This window comes from Macaca thibetana, chromosome 15, assembly GCF_024542745.1.
Source record: "Macaca thibetana thibetana isolate TM-01 chromosome 15, ASM2454274v1, whole genome shotgun sequence".
Classification (NCBI taxonomy): Eukaryota; Metazoa; Chordata; class Mammalia; order Primates; family Cercopithecidae; genus Macaca; species Macaca thibetana.
The window spans coordinates 8,542,716-8,568,697 of NC_065592.1; the positions used below are offsets into that span (position 1 = coordinate 8,542,716).

The 25,982-nt window shown below is 43.7% G+C and overlaps 2 protein-coding genes across 31 annotated transcripts in view; both read left to right on the forward strand.

Moving 5' to 3' along the window:
• Positions 1 to 25,982, forward strand: part of C15H9orf78 (chromosome 15 C9orf78 homolog) — a 583,691-nt gene that overhangs the window by 476,986 nt on the left and 80,723 nt on the right. The window lies entirely within an intron of this gene.
• Positions 1 to 25,982, forward strand: part of FNBP1 (formin binding protein 1) — a 164,688-nt gene that overhangs the window by 118,758 nt on the left and 19,948 nt on the right. For 5 of the 22 annotated variants that reach the window (XR_007719605.1, XR_007719606.1, XM_050759941.1 and 2 more), the window contains exons 7-12: positions 3,319 to 3,447; positions 5,644 to 5,790; positions 7,542 to 7,739; positions 8,672 to 8,854; positions 17,463 to 17,477; positions 24,990 to 25,099. Coding sequence is in view for 20 of the 22 variants with exons in the window: in XM_050759941.1 (XP_050615898.1) it covers positions 3,319 to 3,447; positions 5,644 to 5,790; positions 7,542 to 7,739; positions 8,672 to 8,854; positions 17,463 to 17,477; positions 24,990 to 25,099 (782 nt within the window). In the remaining 2 variants the exon portion in view is untranslated. The remainder of the gene's footprint in view (positions 1 to 3,318; positions 3,448 to 5,643; positions 5,791 to 7,541; positions 7,740 to 8,671; positions 8,855 to 17,462; positions 17,478 to 24,989; positions 25,100 to 25,982) is intronic. The other 17 variants (XM_050759949.1, XM_050759946.1, XM_050759947.1 and 14 more) reach the window with 7 other exon arrangements.

The following is a 25,982-nucleotide window of genomic DNA, read 5'->3' on the forward strand; positions in this document are numbered from 1 at the left end:
CAACCAAATGGTGCTGGGTGGGGTACCTCTGGCACCAGCTTACATGGGTAAAATATTCTACTTGGGTGAGATATTCTAAAATACTGGTGTGAGTGGATTTATTGCCAGGAAGATTTTATCTGCTCTCATGGGATGTGTGTGTGTGTGTCTGTGTGTGTGTGTATGTGTGTGTGCATGAAATACATGCATACATATATATATAATGATGACATTCTGATGTGATGCCTATTTGAGAACTTAAGTTATTTTAAAAACTCACTTAGATAGGATCTCCAAAATAAGTGAGGAAATTACCTCTTGACCTCTTGCTGTTCTTTACAGAAGAGATGAAGAAATCCCCACTGGATTTCTGTGAGACTTTCCGAGGAAGACTTGTGAATAAAATAGAGACTCTTTTAGAAATTTGAGGTCTAATGGGAATTTTTTTTTACACATTCATAACGAAATGATACATGATGAAACTATCAGCGGCTGAAGAGTTAATAGGGTATTTGTGCTGGACGGGCTCAGGGAACAGATGGAATGCATGTAGGTGGGAAAGCTATTATTTAAACAGAGGAGGGCTACTGTGTATTGGAAGGGGGTGGATTTTTGAGGGTAGCTGGGTACTTAACATTTTGGGGCTAGACTAATATATTTACTAGTGGACACAGGAAGAAGCAGACGCCAAGGCATATGGTCAGGAAGGGAGTTAACAGGCCACCAACAAAGAGGAAGAATGTGGCAGCTGAAATCAACTGAGGGTAGATGAAAAGAGGATAAAATGGCACCGAGAGATCCAAAAGCCGTAAGAAACTCAAAAAACCTCAGTAATAAGGAAATGCATTTGGAAATACTGATATTGTTACCTTCATTTGGGAAGTGTTCACGTGTGAATAGGGAAGAAAATAAAGGAAGCAATTGTGAATTACCTTAAGCTTTCACCAGATGAGTATGAGTAAAATGTGTGAAGTGAAATTCAGGTTAAGCCTTCAAGTCACATAGGCAGGAAACCAATAAAGAAGATTGACGTGAAAAGAAGCCGATACTAAATGTTCCCAGCAAGCAGAAAGTGGAACAACTGCTTCAGCGTTCCTCTTTGGGTGACGTTTGAATGTTTCTATGTGTTTCTTTTCTTCCTTTCTTTCTCTCTTTTTCTTTCTCTCTTTCTGTTTCATTCTTTTTTTTTTTTTTTTTTTTTTTTGAGAGGGAGTCTCACTTGTCGCCCCGGCTAGAGTGCAGTGGTGTGATCTCAGCTCACTGCAGCCTCTCGGGTTCAAGCGATTCTCCTGCCTCAGCCTCCTGAGTAGCTGGGACTACAGGTGCCTGCCACCACACCCAGCTAATTTTTGTATTTTTAGTAGAGACAGGGTTTCGTCATGTTAGCCAGGATGGTCTCAATCTCTTGACCTCGTCATCCACCCGCCTCAGCCTCCCAAAGTGCTGGGATTACAGGCGTGAGCCACCGCGCCCGGCCTCTTTCATTCTTTCTTCCCTTTCTTTCTCGCTTTTCTTCCTTTCTGTCTGTCTGTCTTTTCCTTGTCTTTCTGATTTTCTTTCTTTCACGATTAGGTCTTAATTTTCTTGTTTTTGTTTGTTTGGTGTTTTGTTTTTTGAAACAGAGTCTTGCTCTGTTGCCCAGGCTGGAGTGCAGTGGCACAGTTATAGCTCACTGCAAACTCAACCTCCTGAGCTCAATCCTCCCACCTCAGGCTCCCGAGTAGCTGAGACCACAGGCACACATCACCACACCTGACTAATGTATTTTTTATTATTATTTTTTGACACAGGGTCTCGCTCTGTTGCCCGGGCTGGAGTGCAGTGGTAGTGATCATAGCTCACTGCAGCCTCAGCCTCCCAGGCTCAAGCAATCCTCCTGCCTCAGCCTCCTGAGTAGCTGGGACTACAGGCACATACCACCATGCCCAGCTAATTTTTGTATTTTTTTGTGGAGAGAGGCATCTCACCATGTTGCCCAGGCTGGTCTCGATTTCCTGGGCTCAAGCAATCTGCCTACCCGGGCCTCCCGTAGAGCTGGGATTACAGGTGTGATCTACCACACCTGGCCAGGTCTTAATTTACTATAACATTGGTTCAGTAAAACAAAACAAAAACAAGCAAACAAACAGTTGCCCTGGTTATGTTGGAAAACAGCCCATTTCCTGTTGTGTTTTTGGCTCAATGCAGTGAGTTTGCCAGGTCACTTAAAGACCAAAAACCCTATCTTCATCTGGCAGGAGGTAGTTTTTTGCCTTGTGTGGACCTCAAATTGTGTTAGAGATTCACGAGATTGTATTTATCAAAATAGTACCACAGTGCTATATGAATCTAAGGTGATATTAACAACATAACCTCTAGTACTTCTGGATGACTTTAGAGTTTATAGACATTCCTGTTTGAACTTGAAAATCGATTCTGCAACTAATCAACAATCGTTGCCCCTGTTTTAGGTATGTGATTAATCAGAATATGAATTAGAGAAAAATAAAATTGCAAATTATTCATTTTTGAGGAGAAAAGCAATGCAGTAAAACATAAAATAGCACCCCTCAAAAAACATAAAAAGCAAAAAGAAGGTGCCATACTTATTGCCTCTTTAGCATATATACTAAATATAAACATGGTAGAGAGCTTTAGAAAGGTCTCCTTAGGTCAGTGGTTCATATGCCTTTTTAGTTCATGAACGCCATTGAGAATTGGGTTTAAAAATTTGTGGATTTGCCAGCTAGGCGCCGTGGTTCATGCCTATAATCCCAGCACTTTGGGAGGCTGAGGCAGGTGGATTGCTTGAGTCGAGGAGTTCAAGACCAGCCTGGGCAATGTGGTAAGACCTCATCTCTACAAAAAAATAAAAAATTAGCCTAGCATGGTGGTGCATGCCTGTAGTCCCAGCTACTTGAGAGGCTGAGGTAAGAGTGCCACTGCACTCCAGCCTGGGTGACAGAGGGAGACCCTGTCTCAAAAAAAGAAAAATGTGGATTTCTCATCGCCTCCTCAAAAAAATATATATACATGTGTATATGAGCAGAGGTTCCCACAAGGGTCCTCCAGGTAATGTGAATTGCCCAAGTGCAGACAATATAGAATGGTATGTCAAACTAGAAGGCACACACCACATTAAGACAATAGGGAATGGTGGATTTTTATACAAACTAGGATGCACATTGCTTACCTGAAGTAAATTCAATTCAGAACATTAAAAAATAGCACCTGCTGAATACATTTGAGGTAAGTCTGGCCCTTAGGCATCCCAGTGTGCAGTTCTAGGCGTTTATTGATTGCACCCAGGCTTTTATTTATGATGTATAAACGTGGGAGTATTCTTGTTTTTGCCCTAAGGCCCGACAGCAAGCTCAAATACGTCACCAAATGGCAGAGGACAGCAAAGCAGATTACTCATCCATTCTCCAGAAATTCAACCATGAGCAGCATGAATATTACCATACTCACATCCCCAACATCTTCCAGGTAAATCCTGAGCATCTCTCAGATTTCATGTTTTATGCTTTGCTTTCCTTAGAAACATGATACTTCTGAATCATGATTGCTGGGTTTGTATTCTGAGTCTTTATATGTAATTCCAAATTTCCACTAATTTTTTTTTTTTTTTTTTTTTTTTTTGAGACAGAGGCTTGCTTTGTCACCCAGGCTGGAGTGCAATGGAGCAGTCTTGGCTCACTGCAACCTCTGCCTCCTAGATTCAAGTGACTCTCCTGCCTCAGCCTCCTGAGTAGCTGGGACTACAGGCAAGCACCACTGTGCCCAGCTAATTTTTGTATTTTTAGTGGAGACGGGGTTTCACCATGTTGGCCAGGCTGGTCTCAAAGTCCTGACTTCGGGTGATCTGCCTACTTCGGCCTCTCAAAGTGCTTGGGATTACAGACCTGAGCCACTGCACCCGGCCCTTTTTTTTTTTTTTTTTTTTTTTTTTTTTTTGAGACAGTCTCACTCTGTTGCCCAGGCTGGAGTGCAGTGCACAATCACGACCCACTGCAGCTTTGAACTCCTGGGCTCAAGGGATCAAGGGATCCTTCAACTTCAGCCTCCTAAGTAGATGGAACTATAGGCATGCACCACCGTGCCCTGCTAATTTTTAAATTTTTGTAGAGATAGGGTCTTGCTGTGTTGCCCAGGATGGCCTCAAATTCCTGGACTCAAGCAATTCTCCAGCCTTGGCCTCGCAAAGTGCTAGGATTATCGGCATGATAAATCATTTTTTAAGGCATCTAGATCAAGCATTGACTAGCAATATGAATGAAATATAATCATCTCAAGATTAATCAGTAAACTTTGCAAACTTCCATAGTTTGCACCTGCAGCCAATTATTTGTCAGTCTTTTTTCTTTTTTCTTCTTTTGAGACGGGGTCTCGCTCTGTCGCCCAGGCTGGAATGCAGTGGCACAGTCTCAGCTCACTGCAACATTCGCCTCCCGGGTTCCAGCGATTCTCCTGCCTCAGCCTCCAGAGTAGCTGGGATTACAGGCACCTGCCACCATACCCAGCTACTTTTTTTGTATTTTTAGTAGAGACAGGGTTTCACCATGTTGGCCAGTCTGGTCGCGAACTCCTGACCTCAGGTGATCTGCCCGCCTTGGCCTCCCAAAGTGCTGGGATTACAGGCATGAGCCACCACGCCTATTTGTCAGTCTTAAACTATGATTCTCTCATTAATACTCTCTTTGCTAAAGGGATGATTATGGTTATAAAAATGCCAACTTAACTATAGAAGTCAAAGCAGCATTCACAGAGTTGTAGGATTTGAACAAACGACAGTTCTTTCTTTTGGATTGTTTTCTTTTGCTCATGTTAGGTTGTCAAAAATGGTATGAGAAAAGATAGACATATGTTCTTCCATTTTACAGATCTTTTGCAACTTTGAGTCCAATTGTAGAAAAAAATAATAAATATTTGCTTCTTGGTGTCTACACACACAGCAAACAAGTCCTTCTAAATTATAGTTGGAAGGTACACCAATCTGTATTGGGTTGAGACAGTTAAGTAAATACTGTGCTTTTGGTAAAAGGTAAAGTGGTAGATTAAAGATGGAGAAAATGTTTGAGGTAGATTACAAATAGTGTTAATAATAAAACTATTGGCCAGGTGTGGTGGCTCAAGCCTGTAATCCCAACACTTTGGAGGCCTAGGTGGGTTGATACCTGAGGTAAGGAGTTGGAGACCAGCCTGGCCAACATGTCAAAACCCCGTCTCTACTAAAAATACAAAAAATTAGCCAGGTGTGGTGGTGGGGACCTGTAATCCCAGCTACTCGGGAGGCTGAGGCAGGAGAATGGCGTGAACACAGGAGGCAGAGGTTGCAGTGTGCCAAGATTGTGCCACTGCACTCCAGCCTGGGCGACAAGAGCAAAACTCCGTCTCAAAAAAACAAAAAGAAAAACAAACAAAAAAAAAACTATTGAGTTTGGCATTCTTACTAAAATTAGAATGGAATTGTGCAAAGCATATATTTGGACAGCTTAACATGTCTAGCAGTTTATAAAATAAGTGTACAGCTGGGTAATATAGAGGCTCCATATACTTATGGCCGCTCTAACTCTAACCCATTTTTTCCTTAGAGAACTTGTTAGAGGTAACAATGCTGCCGAAAAACAGCTTCATTTAATAATAATGGACCAAACTTATTTTATACAAAATCTAATGTTGCAGAAAATCCAAGAGATGGAGGAAAGGAGGATTGTGAGAATTGGAGAGTCCATGAAGACATATGCAGAGGTTGATCGGCAGGTGATCCCAATCATTGGGAAGTGCCTGGATGGAATAGTAAAAGCAGCCGAATCAATTGATCAGAAAAATGTAAGTATTGCCATTTGGGCTTCATTGATAATTATTTGCAGATACATTATCCATTATTTTCCCCGCCCCCTTTCCATATGACCTCATGTAATCATCCCATGGTGGGTAGTTGCTTTCAGTGGTCACACGGGCTCTGTGTCTTGGATTTAGCCGCATAATTCCTTTTTTGGAAAACACATTTAAGTGGTAAATTGTCCGAGACAAGACAGAATTGAATTGAAATATTTCCTGGAAAAAGGTAAAGGCTTTGTTTCCTCTAAGACAGAGTTTCTTTCTCTTTGTCTTTTTTTTTTTCTTTTTGAGATGGAGTCTCGCTCTGTTGCCCAGGCTGGAGTGCAGTGGCGTGATCTCAGCTCACTGCAACCTCCACCTCCTGGGTTCAAGGGATTCTTCTGCCTCAGCCTCCTGAGTAACTGGGACTACAAGTGTGTGCCACCACTCCCGGACAGTTTTTTGTATTTTTAGTAGAGACAGGGTTTCACCATATTGGCCAGGCTGATATCGAACTCCTGACCTCAGGTGATCCACCTGCCTCAGCCTCCCAAAGTGTTGGGATTACAAGTGTGAACCACTGCACTCGGCCAAAACAGGGTTTCTTCAGGCACTTTTGACATTATCTTACGCCAGATCATTTTTCTTGCTGGAGGCATTTCAGGATGTTTAGCAGCATCTCTGGCCTCTACCCAGCAGAGGCCAGTAGCACTCCCCGAGTTGTGACAATCAAAATGTCTCCACACATTGCCACATGTCTCCTGGGAGGGCAAAATCTTCTCTGGTTGAGAATACTGCTTCAGGGCAGTGTTATCCATCTGAATTCCTAGAGACCTATTTCTCTCAATAAAAATATCAACTAGAACACCAGCAGAGGCTTTTACTGTTAATTTGAAGACACAAATATTTAACATAAAAGTTATGCTGCTGGCCGGACACGGTGGCTCACATTGTGACTCCCAGCACTTTGGGAGGCCGAGGAGGGTGGATCATTTGATGCCAGGAGTTCAAGACCATCCTGGCCAACATGGCGAAACCCCATCTCTACTAAAAATACAAAAATTAGCTGGGTGTGGTGGTGCATCCCTGTAGTCCCAGCTACTTGGGAGGCTGAGGCACGAGAATTGCTGGAATTCTGGAGGCAGGGGTTGCAGTGAGCCAAGATCACATCACTGCACTCCAGCCTGAGTGACAGAGTGAAACTGTCTCAAAAACAAATAACCAAAAAAAATCAGAAAACAATAGTTCTAAATTCTAAAAGCTCAAATGAAAAGCTCAAATGATGGCTTCTGAGAAGAATGAAAAAAGCTGGCCAGCTGTGGTGACTCACGCCTGTAATCCCAGCACTTTGGGAAGCCGAGGCGGGCGGATCACCTGAGGTCAAGAATTTGAGACCAACCTGGCCAACATGGCGAAACCCTATCTCTACTAAAAATACAAAACTTAGCTGAGCGTGGTGGCGCACACCTGTAATCCCAGCTACTCGGGAGGCTGAGGCAGGAGAATCGCTACTCGGGAGGCTGAGGCAGGGAGACGGAGGTTGCAGTAAGGCGAGATGACACCACTGCACTCCAGCCTGGGTGACAGAGTGAGACTCTGTCTCAAAAAAAAAAAAAAAAAAAAAAGCTACTAGGAAAAAAGTTATTATCAATCAGTACAATTTTGTTAGTTATCATCTGTATGAGGTCATCATAATTCATTGTTTTAAAAGTGTTCGCATGCTTCTGAATGTATTTATATGCTTGTGGGTATAATTTCAGGATTCACAGCTGGTAATAGAAGCTTATAAATCAGGGTTTGAGCCTCCTGGAGACATTGAATTTGAGGATTACACTCAGCCAATGAAGCGCACTGTGTCAGATAACAGCCTTTCAAATTCCAGAGGAGAAGGCAAACCAGACCTCAAATTTGGTGGCAAATCCAAAGGAAAGTTATGGCCATTCATCAAAAAAAATAAGGTACTGATGGTTGGCGCGTGAAACAAGTTTTCTAAGGCGTGGAGATTTTGACTTGATCTTTTAGTCTTAGAAAAGCTAAGACCTTAAACCTGTAGTTTCAGAATGCAAAAGAAAAAGCTAGTGTGCTACTTTATGTTGAGACAGTATTTCTTTTTGGTGGTGGTATCTTTGCCATGGCCCTGTGTCTTATTTCAGATGCATTATCCTCGTACCGTGACACCCACACTAACAGAGTACTGACCTCTCCACCATTTCGCCTCATGCCTTTCCCTCCTTCCTCTCGTAGACTGCTGGTTACCTTGGCTGGGAGAGAGGATGTAGTGCGAAATTCCTGTAACACTTTATCCACACATCTACTGGAAATTGTTACCATGTCAATAACTTGGTTTTGAATTCATGTTAACATGTGTATCCATGAACATTTTCATTTTCTTCATAGTGTGACACATAGGTGCATGGCAGCATTAACCTGGGGACGTAGAATATGATCAAGGCAACATTACTGCTTTAACTTCAGAATGACTTCCTATTTATTAATTTGAACAGACTGCTGTTTCCACAACCTTAGCCTTGAAGGTCTTTCATTTTCTCCCATCAAGCTATGTCAGTTTAGGTGATGTAGAAATATTTACCCTCTGGCTTAAGCTGGTTTAGAATAACTAACTAGAGCTGTAGTTTGCATGGGAAAGTCTGCACGAGCTTCTTGTCAGGTATTTCTTGCTCTTCCGTCGCATTACTTACTAAACCTCCCAACTCTCATCATATTCTTCATTTAACCACCTCCTACATGTTTTCTTTTGGACCATGGCCTAAAATTTAATTGTTTGTGTTTTACTTGCGTTGGATTTCAAATATTATTTGATGCTTATTTTTGTTTTGTGTCTTCTTGTTTCTGATTTTTACTCTGTCACGGCTCCATCTCTTACATGTAGCTTATGTCCCTTTTAACATCCCCCCATCAGCCTCCCCCTCCCCCTCCTGCCTCTGCCTCACCCTCTGCTGTTCCCAACGGCCCCCAGTCTCCCAAGCAGCAAAAGGAACCCCTCTCCCACCGCTTCAACGAGTTCATGACCTCCAAACCCAAAATCCACTGCTTCAGGAGCCTAAAGCGTGGGGTAAGTTCTGCTCCGGAATCCTGTCTCTCTGGCGTGCTTTTGTTGCATGTTTGGTTCTGCATAACTAATTTTGTTTGTGAATGAATCCATTGTGTTTTCCCATAACATATAAAAAAGTTTAAAAAAAAAAAAAAACCATTATAGCTAGAAAGAAAAGCCAGAAAGAGGAAAGAGGAGGAAAGAAAGAAGGAAGCAGGATGGTTGGAAGAAAGGAGAAACAGGCAGCCCAGAGTTCTTTCTGTTTGTTTCTTTTTTTTTTTTTTAATTATTATTTATTTATTTATTTATTTATTTATTTTTGAGACAGAATCTCGCTCTGTCACCAGACTGGAGTGCAGTGGCATGATCTCGGCTCACTGCAACCTCCACCTTGCAGGTTTAAGCGATTCTGCTGCCTCAGCCTCCCGATTAGCTGGGATTACAGGCATACGCCACCACGCCCAGCTAATTTTTGTATTTTTAGTAGAGACGGCATTTCACCATGTTGGCCAGGATGGTCACGATCTCTTGACCTTGTGATCCGCCCGCCTCGGCCTTCCAACGTGCTGGGATTACAGGTGTGAGCCACTGCGCTCAGCCTTTTTTCTGTTTGTTTCTGGTACATTTTGGAAGGACTTTACCCCGCTTCCTCTTTAAAGCATCCAAGTCATGCATTTTTTACCTTTATTTTACCAAAAAAAGAAACTTAGATTTCATTTATGAAACTAGTGACCTGAGGCTGGGCGTGATGGCTCACACCTATAATCCTAGCACTTTGGGAAGCCAAAGCAGGAGGATTGCTTGAGCTCAGGAGTTCAAAACCAGCTTGGACAACATGGTGAGACCCCCATCTCTTAAAAATATATATATATATAAATAAATAGGATAAGCGCAGTGTCTCATGCCTGTAATCCTAGCACTTTGGGAGGCCGAGGCAGGAAGATCACTTGAGCTCAGGAGTTCAAGACCAGCCAGGACAACATAGTCAGACCCCATCTCTAAAAAAAAAAAGTAAATAAATAATGAAAACATAAAACTAGCAACCTATGAGATGAGGAATTGGAAGTGACTGTGTAAGTCAGAAAATATTGCCTTAATAATTACTGAAGCAATGTGAGTGTAATGAAGATACTTGCCTGAGCTACGCCTCAGGGTTGAAAGGTGGAGAGTCATAAGTCACAGTGGTTTCATTCGCTATTTTAGTGAGATTATAAGATGTTGATAAAATATCTGTTGATTGGAAGAGGCCTGATGCAGGATTTCTCTTTAAAGGATGAAACAATAAAAGCAGCTGACACTCACTGAGCGCTTACTGCGTACAAAGCTCTGTTCTGTGTGCCCATTTACTTTTTTCCAGCCACCCTATGCAGCCCAGGTAGTACTCATATTTCCTTATTTCACTGCTAAGGAAATTGAGGTATAAAAAGTTGAAGGTGGGAAGATACAGAGTCGGATTTAGATCCGGGGAGTCTGATTAGAGTCTGAGATTCTGTGACATCCACATTCAGGGAGAAACTGCTATGTTGACTCATAAGTGGATGTTATTAAGATTGAAGTTCGCTGTCCTCATTAAGATTGATGTGCTTACATCCCAGAGATAATGGAATTGATGCAGCCATCCAATGTAGATACAAGTTTCGTTTATAGAGAAAGATTGGCATAAAGCAATGTGTAGATTCCCAAATAATTCTCAACGGCCAGTCTAGTCTAAGCCTTCCCCAAATATCTTTTATAATGAATATAAGAGTAAACAGATCTTTAGACCGGGCCCGGTGGCCCTCTCCTGTAATCCCAGCAGCGTTAACATATCCAGTAAGGTTTGCTTCTTTTTTTCTGAACTCCTGCCCTGTGGGAGTTGCAATATAGTTGTAGTGGAATGCTTTATTGTACAAACGTAAGTTTTACTTTTCCATTCTGGACTCTCCAGTCAACTGACAGTTGGGTTACTTCTTTCCAAATAGTACCTGGTAGTGCCCCAAAGCCAGAGGTGGATACCAGCCTTTCTTGAGTGCCACCTGACACATTGGCATGGGAAAAGATTCTAAACTACAGCTAATTAACTAGAGAAGAGATGTCCTTCTTAGACTTGGAATTAACAGCTGGTTACCAGGAAAAGAATAACAGTAGTCATTGTTAACCTGATAATCATATTTCCACAAAAACTACACTGTATAAAAAAGAGGCCTGGTGCAGTAGCTCATGCTTGTAATCCCAGCACTTTGGGAGGCCAAGGCAGGCGGATCACCTGAGGTCAGGAGTTCAAGACCAGCCTGACCAACATGGTGAAACCCTGTCTCTAATAAAAATACAAAAATTAGCCGGACATGTTAACGTCCGGCTAATTACAGGCGGGCACCTGTAATCTCAGCTACTTGGGAGACTGAGGCAGGAGACTCGGTTCAACCTGGGAAGCGGAGGTTGCAGTGAGCTGAGATGGCGCCATTGCACTCCAGCCTGGGCAACAGAGCAAGACTCCGTCTCAAGAAAAAAACAAAAATAATAGCCAGGCCTGGTGGCATGTGCCTGTAGTCCTAGCTGCTTGGGAAGCTGAGATGGGAGAATTGCTGGAGCCCAGGAGGCAAAGGTTGCAGTAAACCGACATATACCACTGCACTCTAGCCCGGGCAACAGAGTTAGACCCTTTCTCCAAAAATAAAATAAAATAAAATAATGTAAATACATAATTGATAGCAAGGTTATTATCAATACTTTTTAAAAATAGGGGACGAGGCCGGGCGCGGTGGCTCACGCCTGTAATCCCTGCACTTTGGGAGGCCGAGGCGGGCGGATCACGAGGTCAGGAGATCGAGACCATCCTGGCTAACACGGTGAAACCCCGTCTCTACTAAAATACAAAAAATTAGCCGGGCGCGGTGGCGGGCGCCTGTAGTCCCAGCTACTCGGGAGGCTGAGGCAGGAGAATGGCGCGAACCTGGGAGGCGGAGCTTGCAGTGAGCCGAGATGGTGCCACTGCACTCCAGCCTGGGCGACAGAGTGAAGACTCCGCCTCAAAAAAAAAAAAAAAAAAAATAGGGGACGAAACAATATTTCCTTATATGCAGAGTTCCTTTAATATGAGATTCTCGGATTTATAGTTGGTAGAATTATCTTGCTTTAGTGCTATCTATCATATCGGGTTAAGAATTAGAAATGTAATTTCCTAAAGATGTGAAGGCAGAGTACACATTGGTTGGTGGAAGGCAGAGTACAGCTTCAAAAGTGGATGACGGATTGAGCTGAGCTGTATAATTAGGACTTGAGGAATCTGCAGCTTCTTGGCTCAACGATGCTGGCGTTTAGAACTCCACTCATTGTTAATCCAAGAATTTCCAAGACAAAGGTGTTTTTGCTAGACTGAAAGATTCATATGAACTGTCAGTTAACCCATCTCTGCCGCTTTACCAAGCACTCATGTGTTATATTTATATATTATCTCTGTATTTTTTTGGACTCTCATGATGAATATTCATGATTGTTTACCATTTGTTTATGTGTCTATTCCAGTTTTCTCTTAACATTACGCAGTCTGTTGGCCGAAAATGGTTTGTGAATCTGTGGTTCATGGTATTCTCTAAATATTTAGAAAAAGACCAAAGAATTCAGTAATCAATAAATGTAAGAAAAGGATGGTTAGCAAAAGATAGGCTGGGTGCTGTGGCGCACACCTGTAATGACAGCACTTTGGGAGGCCGAGGTGGGTGGATCACGAGGTCGGGAATTTGAGACCAGCCTGACCAACATGGTGAAACCCCATCTCTACTAAAAATACAAAACTTAGCTGGGCATGGTGATGCACACCTGTAATCCCAGCTACTTGGGAGGCTGAGGCAGGAGAATCGCTTGAACCCAGGAGGCAGAGGTTGCAGTGAGCCAAGATCGGGCCACTGCACTCCAGCCTGGGTAACAGAGTGAGACTCCATCTAAAAATAAAAAAAATAATAAAAATAAAATTTTTAAAAAAAGAGTTAACACTTAAAACAGTGAAATGGGTATGGGAAACTGGTTCCTTTGATGATTTAAAGGAAAATCTCTGTTTTACCATAATCAGGGATATGAATTTTATTTCTTACTCCTCAAGCCTGTACTCAGCAAATCTTTGCTAAAAAAAATTTCCCAAATGATGAGTTTATTTTCCTGGGGTTAAACCATATACATATACCCACTAGAAGCAATTGTAAAGAAATACAGAGAAGAAAGGGCTGGGCGCGGTGGCTCAAGCCTGTAATCCCAGCACTTTTGGGAGGCCAAGACGGGCGGATCACGAGGTCAGGAGATCGAGACCATCCTGGCTAACACGTGAAACCCCGTCTCTACTAAAAAATACAAAAAACTAGCCGGGCGAGGTGGCGGGCGCCTGTAGTCCCAGCTACACGGGAGGCTGAGGCAGGAGAATGGCGTGAACTCGGGGGGCGGAGCTTGCAGTGAGCTGAGATCCGGCCACTGCACTCCAGCCTGGGCGACAGAGCAAGACTCCATCTCGAAAAAAAAAAAAAAAAAAAGAAATAGAGAAAAAGTTTTGCTTCCCTCACTTTTGGTCAATCTGTTCTTAGGGTCAGAATTAATGTTCCTTCCTGTAGGACACAGCAATGCAAAAAAAGAGGAAGCACAAGCTCAAAAAACAAATCTAAAGTTTGGAGAAATAGATTTCATTTTTAAACAGTCTCAACATGGAACTTGCATGGGACATCCATGGCAGGACTGACAGGTTCCATGACCCAAATGGTACAGCCCTTCCTACCTTCTCATTTATTCTGCTTTGTAACTTAACACTCTTATGCCAATGATAATTTAACTAGAAAAAGTTCCTGAGAGAATAACAAATCTGTGATTTTATTATGTCTTTTAATTGATCATGTTTTGCAGCTTTCAGATTCAGATGTCAATAATTTGTTTCTATTATCAGAGTATATAAATCCCATGCAAACATATCTCAGCATAACTGATTTTGTTTCCAAATCATTAAACAGGATAAAATGTTATTTGTTGTAAGCTGTTGACATTTGTAAGGGAATTTTGTTTCACTGAATATTTTTAAAGATGCTGCCAGAGCATTAACCATTATTTCATTTTTACGTAAGTTGAAGAAAAATGAAACTAGATAGTATGTTCTCAGTTTGCAATCTACAAAGGGGAATTTTATTGCTTAAATTAAGATTTCATTTTCTGGCCTGCGCAAGAGACTTCTATATCTAAAATATGGACATACGTTTTTCATATTTTAGAGTTCATTGTATGGAAAAATACCATCAAAGTTGACCAAAAAATTTTGAAAATCCTTACCAGTTGTTTGTCATATGTGAAAGTCTTATGATTACTTTAATTTTATTTATTTTATCTTGTTCTCTTGCTGGTTATTGGCAGACTCAGACTCAGTCTTTCTGTTTTCACAAAGAACTCATGAAGAGGACGATAGGGAAACCCACGTATGCCTTTGAGGCTAGGGACTATGTTGTAAGTTCACCTGTGATGGCCAGGTCATACAGTCATGGCACAGCCACTAACCCCATTCACAGCACCAAGACTGGGGACCCAGAGGCACTCTGTTATGCTTCCACACTACAAAATGAAATTCTTAATTGAGAGAACTGGACACCAGGAAAAAAAAAAAAGAAAAAAGCCTAATCGTGTAAATTCAACCACAGGCAACTTTATCCGAAAAAGCTTGCATGAATAAAGGAAGCAAACTTTCTAATAACAGTGGTGAGCTGAGCTTGTTTTTTTGTTTTTCTCTTTTCATTCTAGTTCTGGTAAAAATCTTTAAAGGGACTGTGACTGCCGTCTGAGATATCATTGAGTATGACTTTACCGCAGAATTTCACGCATAAAAACACAGCTGCAGTGCGTGGTCACGGGAGAGTGGCGCTCTTACAGACGGCAGTGTAGCTCAGTCACCCATATCCATGTTTGTAACAAATGGATCCATAAGGGAGTTATGCCCTAAAGCTCGGAGAACAAACAAACAAATCAAGGAAGCGTGAGCGATTTCCTAGCACAGTAAAATGATTTTGCTTCTCTCTATGTATCTATATATTGATTTTTCACTGTCCCCTTTCTTTGTACTTGAGGTTAGTCCTGTGACTGTCCAATAACACATGGGCCCCGCCCGGGCTGCGTTCCCCATGTGTTATTGACGCTTGTGGCTCCCACGGCTCTTTAACTGTCGCCTGAAACTGACAGCTTTTTAATTCTTCAGGTGTCTAGCAATGCACTTAATGAAATCTTCAAAATTATTATTTTAGCCAGTGATTTCGCTTTCTAATTTTAAGAGAAATTCTAATTGGCTGGCTTACAACTTAAGACTGAAAACCAGTATAGAATGATTAAAAAGAAATTCCACGTACTGTGATGGCACTTCTCGTATTAATAGATCATCCGTCACAAATAAAATGGAATTTGTCTGAGAATTTGGTATTTCTTATTCAATGGGGAATCTATGTTCAATCCTAACGACTCATTTTTACTATGAAGTGTTATAATCTTCCTCTATACAATATTTTGAAGTGAGAACTCTGTGGAATGCTTAAGAAAGAATATGTAACTTTGCATAATGAAAGTAGCCGAGTAGAGAGCAAATAGTGTATCTAGTTGAAATGTTAGTTCTTTGAATTAGCAATGTTTAGACAATAATGTGTGAGAAAATATCTGTATATGGTAGTGTGCCTTGTAGGAAAGATATTTGGAGTTTTCTGCTGTGCACCATAAGTCTTGTCTGTGCGTACGATGAATTCCAGTTGTGATCAGTAGATTTATGCTCAAGTTCACAGGTGGGCTGGAATCTCTGTAGACTGCCTATGTCAGACAGTCAGGAATGTGACTGTGTGTACCATTTTCCCCCTGCCAAAGTTTATCTTTCTGTTTCTTTCCTGTAAAATCTCATGTTTCTATATAGTGACAATTTATTTAAAAGGTCATTTTTTATTTACAAAGAAGCGTCAACTTTGAATCAATCTCAAATTAAGAATTAGTTTTTTAGGCCGCGTGTGGTGGCTCACACCTGTAATCCCAGCACTTTGGAAAGCTGGGGTGGGTGGATCATTTGAGCCCAGGAGTTTGATATCAACCTGAGCAACATGGTGAAACCCCCACCTCTACCAAAAAATCCAAAACGTAGCCAGACGTGGTGGCACGCACCTGTAGTGCCGCCTCCTGTATGTACCAGGAGACTGAGGTGCGAGGATCACTTGAGCCCTAGAGGTTGAGGCTTCAGTGAGCTGAGATTGTGCCACTGTACAACCTGCCCTGTCTCCAAAAACAAAACCAAAAATCAGCAAATTGATAAGTAAATACATACTTTAAAAAGAGCAGTCATGGCCGGGCACAGTGGCTCACCCCTGTAATCCCAGCGCTTTGGGAGGTGGGCGGATCACAAGTTCAGGAGTTCGAGACCAGCCTGACCAACAAGGGGAAACCCTGTCTCTACTAAAAATTCAAAAAATTAGCTGGGCTTGGTGGCAGTCACCTGTAATCCCAGCTACTCAGGAGGCTGAAGCAGGAAAATTGCTTGAACCTGGAAGGCAGAGGTGGCAGTGAGCCAAGATCACGCCACTGCACTCCAGCCTGGACGACAGTGCGAGACTCTGTCTCAAAAAAAAATAAAAAGATAAAAGAGCAGTCACAGTGGATAATTCTCCAAATGGGCTCAGAGTTTCACAGAAAGCCTCAGCAGACACCATCCACGGAGCGAGGGGTGACACCCACTTCTCCGGGGGAGAGAACGTTGTCCTCTAGCCTGGCTGCAAGAGTCTTTCCAGGTCCTGCTGGTAGTTTCTTAGAGCAACTGCTCGTCCGCTCTTTGTTACCAATTTACCCATTTCAGACTTTGCCTTCATGTCAATGTTTATATTTATTAGAGTTCCTTAATATTAAAATATTACTTTCCTGTCATGGAAGTCATTGGTGTTCAGACTTGTTTTAGTCTGTGTGAAACTTTCCATGGGAAATTTGGAGAACAAAAAGGTTGTGTGATTATATTTTTTCTTTTTCTTTTTTTTTTTTGAGATGGAGTTTCGCTCTCGTTGCCTAGGCTGGAGTGCAATGGTGCGATCTCGGCTCACCATAACCTCCGCCTCCCGGGTTCAAGCGATTCTCCTGCCTCAGCCTCCCAAGTAGCTTGGATTACAGGTGTGCACCACCACACCCGGCTAATTTTGTATTTTTAGTAGAGATGGGGTTTCTCCACGTTGTTCAGGCTGGTCTCGAACTCCCGACCTCAGGTGATCCATCAGCCTCGACCTCCCAAAGTGCTGGGATTACAGGCGTGAGCACCCAGCCCTGTATTTTTTCTTTGATAGTCATTATGTGTCACCAACTACAAGCTTCCTTTAGTTTACATCTAGGCTGAGGTGGCCAGTATAGGCCTGTAACAGAAACCGTCCTTTTCTCTCTGATCTTTGCTCTGGCAATGTGGAGCCTAAGAAAAATTTCATTAGGGAGCAGCCCTTCTTGTGAACTTTTGCACAGATCTGCTACAAGTCATTTTTATAAATCAGCGGGTAGACGTGTGTTATTGTAATATGGCAGAACTGACCAAGTTCCTCCTCTTCTGATGTGTTGTTTTTGTTTTTTTTTTTTCTCTTTCTCTCTCTCTTTCTCTCTATTTTTCCCATATCTCTCCAATTTTTACATGAAGCTTTCTCTCAAGCTGGTAAGCACAATTGTTCCATGCATGTCCTGAGTCTAATCAGGTTTTCCGGTGTGTCTTTTATGAATGCTATGCCATGCACAACATGTCTTCAAAGTTAACTTGGTTTGTGTTTCTCTTACGTGTGCTTTTGTTGGTGTTTCCTTATTAGACTTCTTGGATACAAAGGTCCAGAATCTAATAGAGGTGATCTTAATCTTTTCAAGTTGCTAAGAAAATTAACACTTAACTCACAACTTGATGTTATTACTGGGGCCTTAAGAGGAGGACAAATATTAATGAAGTCTCTATACAAATATGAATGTAAAGGCCGGGTGCAGTAGCTTACGCCTATAATCCTAGCACTGTGGGAGGCCAAGGCAGGTGGATTGCCTGAGCTCAGGAGGTCGAGACCAGCCCGGGCAACACAGTGAAACCCCGTCTATACATACAAAAAATTAGCCGGGCGTGGCAGCGTGCACCTGTAGTCCCAGCTACTCGGGAGGCCGGGGCAGAGAACTGCTTGAACCCGGGAGGTGAAGGGTGCAGTGAGCTGAGATTGCAACACTGGACTCTAGCCTGGGTGACAGAGCAAGACTCCTTCTCCAAATATATATATATGTAAATATTAAATCTTGGGGGGTGTCTGTTGGATCATTTTGATATAAAAGTAAATTTAACAGTTGAAAAATGTTCCTATTTGAGAACCATAGAAGTAGATGAAAATATCTGGGAGCCTGAAGGAGCCGTGCAGGAATGATCCCAGCCGGCAGCGGCTACCCAGGTTTGAGGCCACCTGTGGGAATGGAAGACTGTGGAATCTTTATGGCGCGACGTAGATATGTTGGTGCCTTGTGCATAGCTGATTCAAGAGGCCACAAGATGATTTCGTGGACAGTGAAAAGAGCCTCCTAAGCCTTTTTAGAATTATTCACTCAGTGTTTTGTGTCGTTTCTACTTAATTGTATATGCCTAGTCAACAGTCAAACTAATCATTAAATTTATTAAAAGTAACTAACATAACCTATAACTATACTTCAAATATGTATAATAGTTTCATAGTCTTCTCAAATTCCACAGCTAAGAATATCCTAGGCCGGGCGCGGTGGCTCAAGCCTGTAATCCCAGCACTTTGGGAGGCCGAGACGGGTGGATCACGAGGTCAGGAGATCGAGACTATCCTGGCTAACACGGTGAAACCCTGTCTCTACTAAAAAATACAAAAAACTAGCTGGGCGAGGTGGCGGGCGCCTGTATTCCCAGCTACTTGGGAGGCTGAGGCAGGAGAATGGCGTGAACCTGGGAGGCGGAGCTTGCAGTGAGCTGAGATCCAGCCACTGCACACCAGCCTGGGTGACAGAGCGAGACTCCATCTCAAAAAAAAAAAAAAAAAAAAAAGGAATATCCTAAAATAATGGACAGTGATCAACTGTGACAATTCAACTAGGAATAAGATCAGCACTATAAGCACACTATCGATAACCTAGGATAGTATTTTATGATAGTATTTTATTTATATATATATTTTTATATATATATAGACGTATGTATGTATATACATAATTTTTTTAACACGACTCAGTATCTGGTAATGAATCCAACCCTAAAAAAAGAGAATATTTTATTAAATTAAACATTTCTTAGGCTGTGAAATAAAATCCGGAGAAGAGTCTTTGATTAAGGTCTCTACATGAAGGAAAGAGATCTAGACACTTAAATGAACTACAAGTTTATCCGCAGTATGAACTTGGGAAAAACTGGATCTGTTGACTAGGAGGCCTTCTCAGCTGCGAGGGTTTCCTTATTCCCCATTGTTTTTCTGGGTGCTAGCAGCAAAAGGTAATATTTTTAGGCAGTCTTTCTGTTTGAAACACAGAGTATTTTACCAACTTGGTATTGAATTGTTGCTTTATACCATTACTTTGAAGGCAGCAAAGAAGTGAAGTGCTGGCTGGGCATGGTGGTTCATGCCTGGAATCCCAGTGCTTTGGAAGGCTGAGGCAGGAGGATTGCCTGAGCCCAGGGGTTCAAGGTTGCAGTGAGCTATCACTGCGCCACTGCACTCCAGCCTGGGTGACAGAGTGAGACCATGTCTCAAAAAAAAAAAAAAAAAGACAAAAGAAAAAAGATGTGGTACCAGGTGTGGCGGCTCACGCCTGTAATATCTACACTTTGGGAGGTGGGGGCAGGCAGATCACTTGAGCCCAGGAGTTCTAGACCAGCCTGGGCATCATGGTGAAACCTGACTCTACAAAATAATACAAAAATTAGCCGGGCATGGTGGTCTGTGCCTGTGATCCCAGCTATACCGGAGGCTGAGGCAGGAGGATTGATTGAGCCCAGGAGGTCGAGGCTGCTCCAGCCTTGGGTAATAGAATGAAACCTTGTCTCAAAAAAAAACTATAAAACAAAACAAAACAAAAAACCCAAAATCTGAAGAGGTAGTATTACACAGAGCTTGTGCTATTTTGGGGTGGGGGGAAGCTGTCAATAAGCAGGGGTTTGATTTTTTTTTCTTTCAGGAGACCAAGAGTCTCACTCTGTACCCTAGGCTGGAGTGCAGTGGCGCGATCTCGGCTCACTGCAACCTCCACCTCCTGGGTTCAAGCGATTCTTATGCCTCAGCCTCCCGAGTTGCTGGGATTATAGGGGCGTGCCACCACACCTGGCTAATTTTTGTATTTTTAGTAGAGATGGGATTTTGCCATGTTGGCCAGGCTGATCTTGAGCTCCTAACCTCAGGTGATCCGCCCACCTCAGCCCCCCAAAGGGCTGGGATTACATGCGTGAGCCACCGGGCCTGGCCAAGTTTGATTTTATTAGTACATAGAACAAGGTTATCTTACAGAACTCCAGATACTTAAAACATAGGTAGATGTATATGACCCTCTCTTTCCATACCAACTCCACCTGTTATGGCCTGTCTTTGTTGTTTTCTTATCTATTTATAAGTCATCAGTACAGTGTGTTTTACTGATAGATTTCTCCGCACCTGTTTATACACCTGCACAGAGGCCAAAGCTGTTGTCCGATATGGTAGCCACTTAACACATGATGGCAAGTGCCTGTAATCCCAGCTACTCGGGCGGCTTATGCCTCAGCCTCCCGAGTAGCTGGGATTACAGGCACTTGCCATCATGCCCGGCTAATTTTTGTATTTTTGTAGAGACAGGGTTTCACCATGTTGTCCAGGCTGGTCTTGAACTCCTGACCTCAGGTGATCCGCCCACCTCGGCCTCCCAAAGTGCTGGGATTACAGGTGTAAGCCACCACACCCAGCTACTATTGAGTTTTAATTAATTAAAACTAAATAAATTTTAAAAAATTCAGTTCCACAATTTCACCAGCCACATTTCAAATGCTTCACAGCCACACATGGCTTCTGTGTTGGACAGCACGGCCATAGAACATTGCCATCACTGTAGAAAGTTCTGTTGAACTCACAGCACATAGCAAGGCTCAGCACATATTAACGAGGTGAACTTTGACCACTTCTCAGATTTCCTGACTTCTTTTTTGTTTTTTTGAGATGGAGTTTCACTCTTGTTGCCCAGGGTGGAGTGCACAGTGGCTCAATCTTGGCTCACCACAACCTCCACCTCCCGGGTTCAAGCGATTCTCCTGCCTCAGCCTCCCGAGTAGCGGGGATTACAGATGGGCGCCACCACGCTTGGCTAATTTTGTATTTTTAGTAGAGACGGGGTTTTTCCATGTTGGCCAGGCTGGTCTCCAACTCCTGACCTCAGGTGATCCACCCGCCTTGGCCTCCCAAAGTGCTGAGATTACAGACATGAGCCACCACGCCTGGCCTAGATTTCCTGATTTCTGAAGCAGTGTATCTTAACATTGTGTTTTGCCGTATTCCAGCTTTTAAAAAATTCTCAGTTCTAGAAAACATGCTTGCTTGATAAAACTCAAACCGTTTTTCCTCTGCTGTTCCACCATGCCAATCAACACAGAAGATTTCTATGACCAAATATATCAGTGTTTCCCTTATATATCAAGCAGCAGACACTGGCTGGGTGTCCTCTAATTCAATTCCATTCTGATGCTATCTACCTGGAGATAGTGGCCGATCCTGGGGTTGAGGGCTCAGTCCTGCAGGACTGCCCCCTCCTTCCCACCAGTCACAAGTCCAGGCTTCCGGAACTCCTGATGGACTAGCTTCAAGTTGGGGTTCCCATGACCCCCTCTTTGGGTTCAATTAATTTGCAGGGGCAGCTCACACTCAGGAAAATGCTTACATTTACTGGTCTGTTTTTGGGTTTTTTTTTTGTTTGTTTGTTTGTTTTTTGAGACGGAGTCTCACCTGTCGCCCAGGCTGGAGTGCAATGGCGTGATCTTGGCTCACCACAACCTCCACCTCCCAGGTTCAAGCGATTCTCCTGCCTCAGCCTCCCAAGTAGCTGGGACTACAGGCGTGTGCCACCACACCTGGCTAATTTGTTGTGTCTTTAGTCGAGACGGGGGTTTCTCCATGTTGGTCAGGCTGGTCTCGAACTCCTGACCTCGTGATCTGCCTGCCTCAGCCTCCCAAAGTGCTGGGATTACAGGCGTGAGCCACGGTGCCCGGCCACCACATTTACTGGTTTATTTCAAAGGGTATTACAAAAGATGCAGATGAAGAGATGCTTAGGGCGAGGTATGGGGGAGGGGGCACAGAGCCTCCATGCCCTCCCTGGGCAGCCAGTCTCTAGGAATCTCCCCAAAAACCCTGTCGTCTTGGTCCTTTTATGAGACTTCATCAGATAGACATGACTGAAGCATGGACAACCTTGTTGAAATCAGATTGGTCAGAAAGGGCCTGATCGCATCCTCATAGATCGGGTAGGGACGCCCAGCAGGGCCTGTCTGTACAGATTCTTCTTGGCCTCCCTGTGCAGTCTTCCTTCCTCCAGGGTATGGGGCAGGATCCTCTTGAATGAGGATCCCATGGCCACAATCAGAATCCTGCCTTGGGCAGGGGAAAGAAGGGCACGCGGAGGTCAGAGAGATTGATTCTGTTTTCTGAGGTGGAAGGTACTCTGATGTTTTAACAAAAGACCGTAGCAAGAGGCCGGGTGTGGTGGCTCACGCCTGTAATCCCAGGACTTTGGGAGGCCGAGATGGGCGGATCGCCTGAGGTCAGGAGTTCGAGACCAGCCTGACCAACATGGTGAAATCCATAATCCATAATAATCCAGTTTTCAAATTTGTAGCGGAAATATTGTAGCACCATAGTATATGGAAAACAAGTCTTTTTTTGTTGTTGTTGTATTAAAGGTTAGTTTTGTTTCATCTTAGATTCAGAGTCAAATTAAACTTCTTTGGTTTGCTCTTAGGAATAGTCGCTTCTATTCTGGTTTCACTCAACTCTTATCTCTAACACAAACACACATACACACACACATTAGAGGGTCAGTGTGTCTGACGGGTGTGTCTTTGAGAACATTCGCTGAAAGTTCTTTGCGTGGCCTTTTGTGGTCAACTATTTGCTGAATCACACAGTTCCCAGCACATCACCCTGGCATTTTATCTTAATCAGCATAGGAACCCAGTCACATGCCCCCATGTAAGCTGCTTGGCAAATGCAACTTGCTTCTGGAATTACATTAACTGGGTCCCTTCTTTCTACCCTGCCCCAAGCCTGTCTTGTCCTTGTTTCAAAAGAATTGAGGGTTTAAAGTAAAATCTCTTTTCTAAATGCCCTGGCTTATCCCTGGTTATTTGAAGAAATTTCTCTCTCTTCTCTCTCTGTCTCTTTTTTTTTTTTTTTTTTTTTTTTTTTTGAGACGGAGTCTCGCTCTGTCGCCCAGGCTGGAGTGCAGTGGCCAGATCTCAGCTCACTGCAAGCTCCACCTCCCGGGTTCACGCCATTCTCCTGCCTCAGCCTCCCGAGTAGCTGGGACTACAGGCGCCCGCCACCTTGCCCGGCTAGTTTTTTGTATTTTTTAGTAGAGACGGGGTTTCACCGTGTTAGCCAGGATGGTCTCGATCTCCTGACCTCGTGATCCACCCGTCTCGGCCTCCCAAAGTGCTGGGATTACAGGCTTGAGCCACCGCGCCCGGCTTTTTTTTTTTTTTTTTGAGATGGAGTCTCACATTGTTGCCCGGGCTGGAGTGCAGTGGCGCGATCTTGGCTCGCTGCAACCTCTGCCTCCCGGGTTCAAACGATTCTCCTGCCTCAGCCTCCCAAGTAGCTGGGATTATAGGCGCCCGCCACCACGCCCAGCTAATTTTTTGCATTTTTCGTAGAGACGGGGTTTCACTTTGTCGGCCAGGCTGGTCTCAAACTCCTGACCTCGTGATCCACCCACCTCACCTCTCAAAGTGCTGGGATTACAGGCGTAAGCCACCGCGCCCAGCACGAAATTTCTCTCTCTCTATGAACATAGCCTTGCTTAAGTAAAAGCACAGTGTAGCCATAGCTTTCTAATAAGTAAGCATATGTCAAAGCCTGAAACTGTTGATACTTTCTCCTTAAAGCACACGCACAGAGTAAAGAGAGCAGTTGCTTTTGAAAAGGGAATCAAGATATCAAAATACAGTTCTTCTGACAGATTAAAAACCACGGAGATGAGTTTCATACACTGTGGAAAATTGATTTTTGAGGTCAGGGAGGGCATTCTCTCTGAACTCTGAGAGGCTTCCTAAAGGTGCCTAAAAGAAGTCACTATTCTGGGCGCGGCAGCTCACGTCTGTAATCCCAGCACTCTGGGAGGCCAAGGTGGGCGGATCACCTGAAGTCAAGAGTTAGAGATGTGGAAAATTAGCCAGGCATGGTGGCGCGTGCCTGTAGTCCCAGCTACTCAGGCGGCTGAGGCAGGAGAATCACTTGAACCCGGGTGGCAGAGGTTGCAGTGAGCTGAGATCACGCCACTGCACTCCAGCCTGGGCAACAGAGTGAAACTCCGTCTCAAGGAAAAAAAAAAAATGTTCAGAGGCAGCAGAGGGAAGTGTGCATGGGGTGCGGGGAAGAGAGATTTTTTTTTTTTTTAATGTTCTTTTTCACCCACACTCTCTGAGGAATGTGATGTCCCATCTGTCACTTTACAGGGATGGAGACTTTTGGCCTCAGCCTGTGTGAAGAGACAGGCAGGAATACTCACGCTAGGGAAAAGGCGGCAGCTAGGCGTGCAGTGGTCGGTGGGGTTTATATTAAGGGAATATAAATTTCATTAACACTTCAGTGTTGCCCCTGACATTCATGGTAACACTTGGTAGGAAAATGAAGAAGACTATCTCAAAATGTGTTTTTCATGGATTCTCCCTAGAGTCAGAAGTATCTCTTCCTCTCCTTTCCTGTAGCGTGGCTCACTGCTTTTTCTGGGGCGTTCTGGCCAGTATCCATGGAACTGGGAGTAGTTTATGGGACTTTCGCAGTTTGCATGCATTGATTTTTTGCATCTCGGCTGGGTGTAGTGGGAAAGAGCTTAATCTGTTTCATGAAGCCACATGCAGACGTCTGCACCCCCCATGGCTGCAGACTTTGCTTACAGCCTTCTTTCAAGGAAAGTCTGGGGCTTTCTGGTTTCTCATTTATATTTGTGTCTGCAGGGTGCAACACCGGAGGATTTCAGCAACCTCCCACCTGAACAAAGAAGGAAAAAGCTGCAGCAGAAAGTCGATGAGTTAAGTAAAGAAATTCAAAAGGAGATGGATCAAAGGTATAGTGCATCAATATGACTTATTAAGAATTCAAGGCTGGGCGCAGTGGCTCACAACCTGTAATCCCAGCACTTTGGGAGGCTGAGGTGGGTGGATCACCTGAGGTCAGGAGTTCAAGACCAGCCTAGCCAACATGGTGAAACCCCGTCTCTACTAAAAATATAAAAACTAGTCGGGTGTGGTGGCGTGCGTCTGTAGTTCCAGTTACTCAGGAGGCTGAGGCAGAAGAATCGCTTGAACCCAGGAGGCAGAGGTTGCATTGAGCCAAGATCATGCCATTGCACTCCAGCCTGGGCAACAGAGCAAGACTCTGTCTCAAAAAAATAAAAATAAAAAATAATTTAAAATAAAATTAAAATTAAAAGAAAAGAAATTCAAATTCAGGCTGGGCATGGTGGCTTACGCCTGTAATCCCAGCACTTTGGGAGGCTGAGGCAGGAAGATTGCTTGAGCCCTGGAGTTCAAGACCAGCCCAGGCAACATAGCAAAACCCCTAAAAAAAAAAAAAAGGAAAAAAAACTAGCCAGGCACGATGGTGTGCACCTGCAGTCCCAGCTATTTAGGAGGCTGAAGTGGGAGGAACGCCTGAGCCCAGGAGGGCCTGGCTGCAGTAAGCCATGATCATGCCACTCCACTCCAGCCTGGGCAACAGAGTGAGGCCCTATGTCAAAAAAAAAAAAAAAAAAAAAAGAGAGAGACCAGCCTGGGCAATATGGAGAAACCCCGTCTCTACTAAAAATACAAAATTAGCTGGGCATGGTGGTGCGTGTCTGTAATTCCAGCTACTTGGGAGGATGAGGCAGGAGAGTCGCTTGAACCCAAGAGGTGGAGGTTGCGGTGAGCCAAGATTGTGCCACTATATTCCAGCCTGGGCAACAAGAG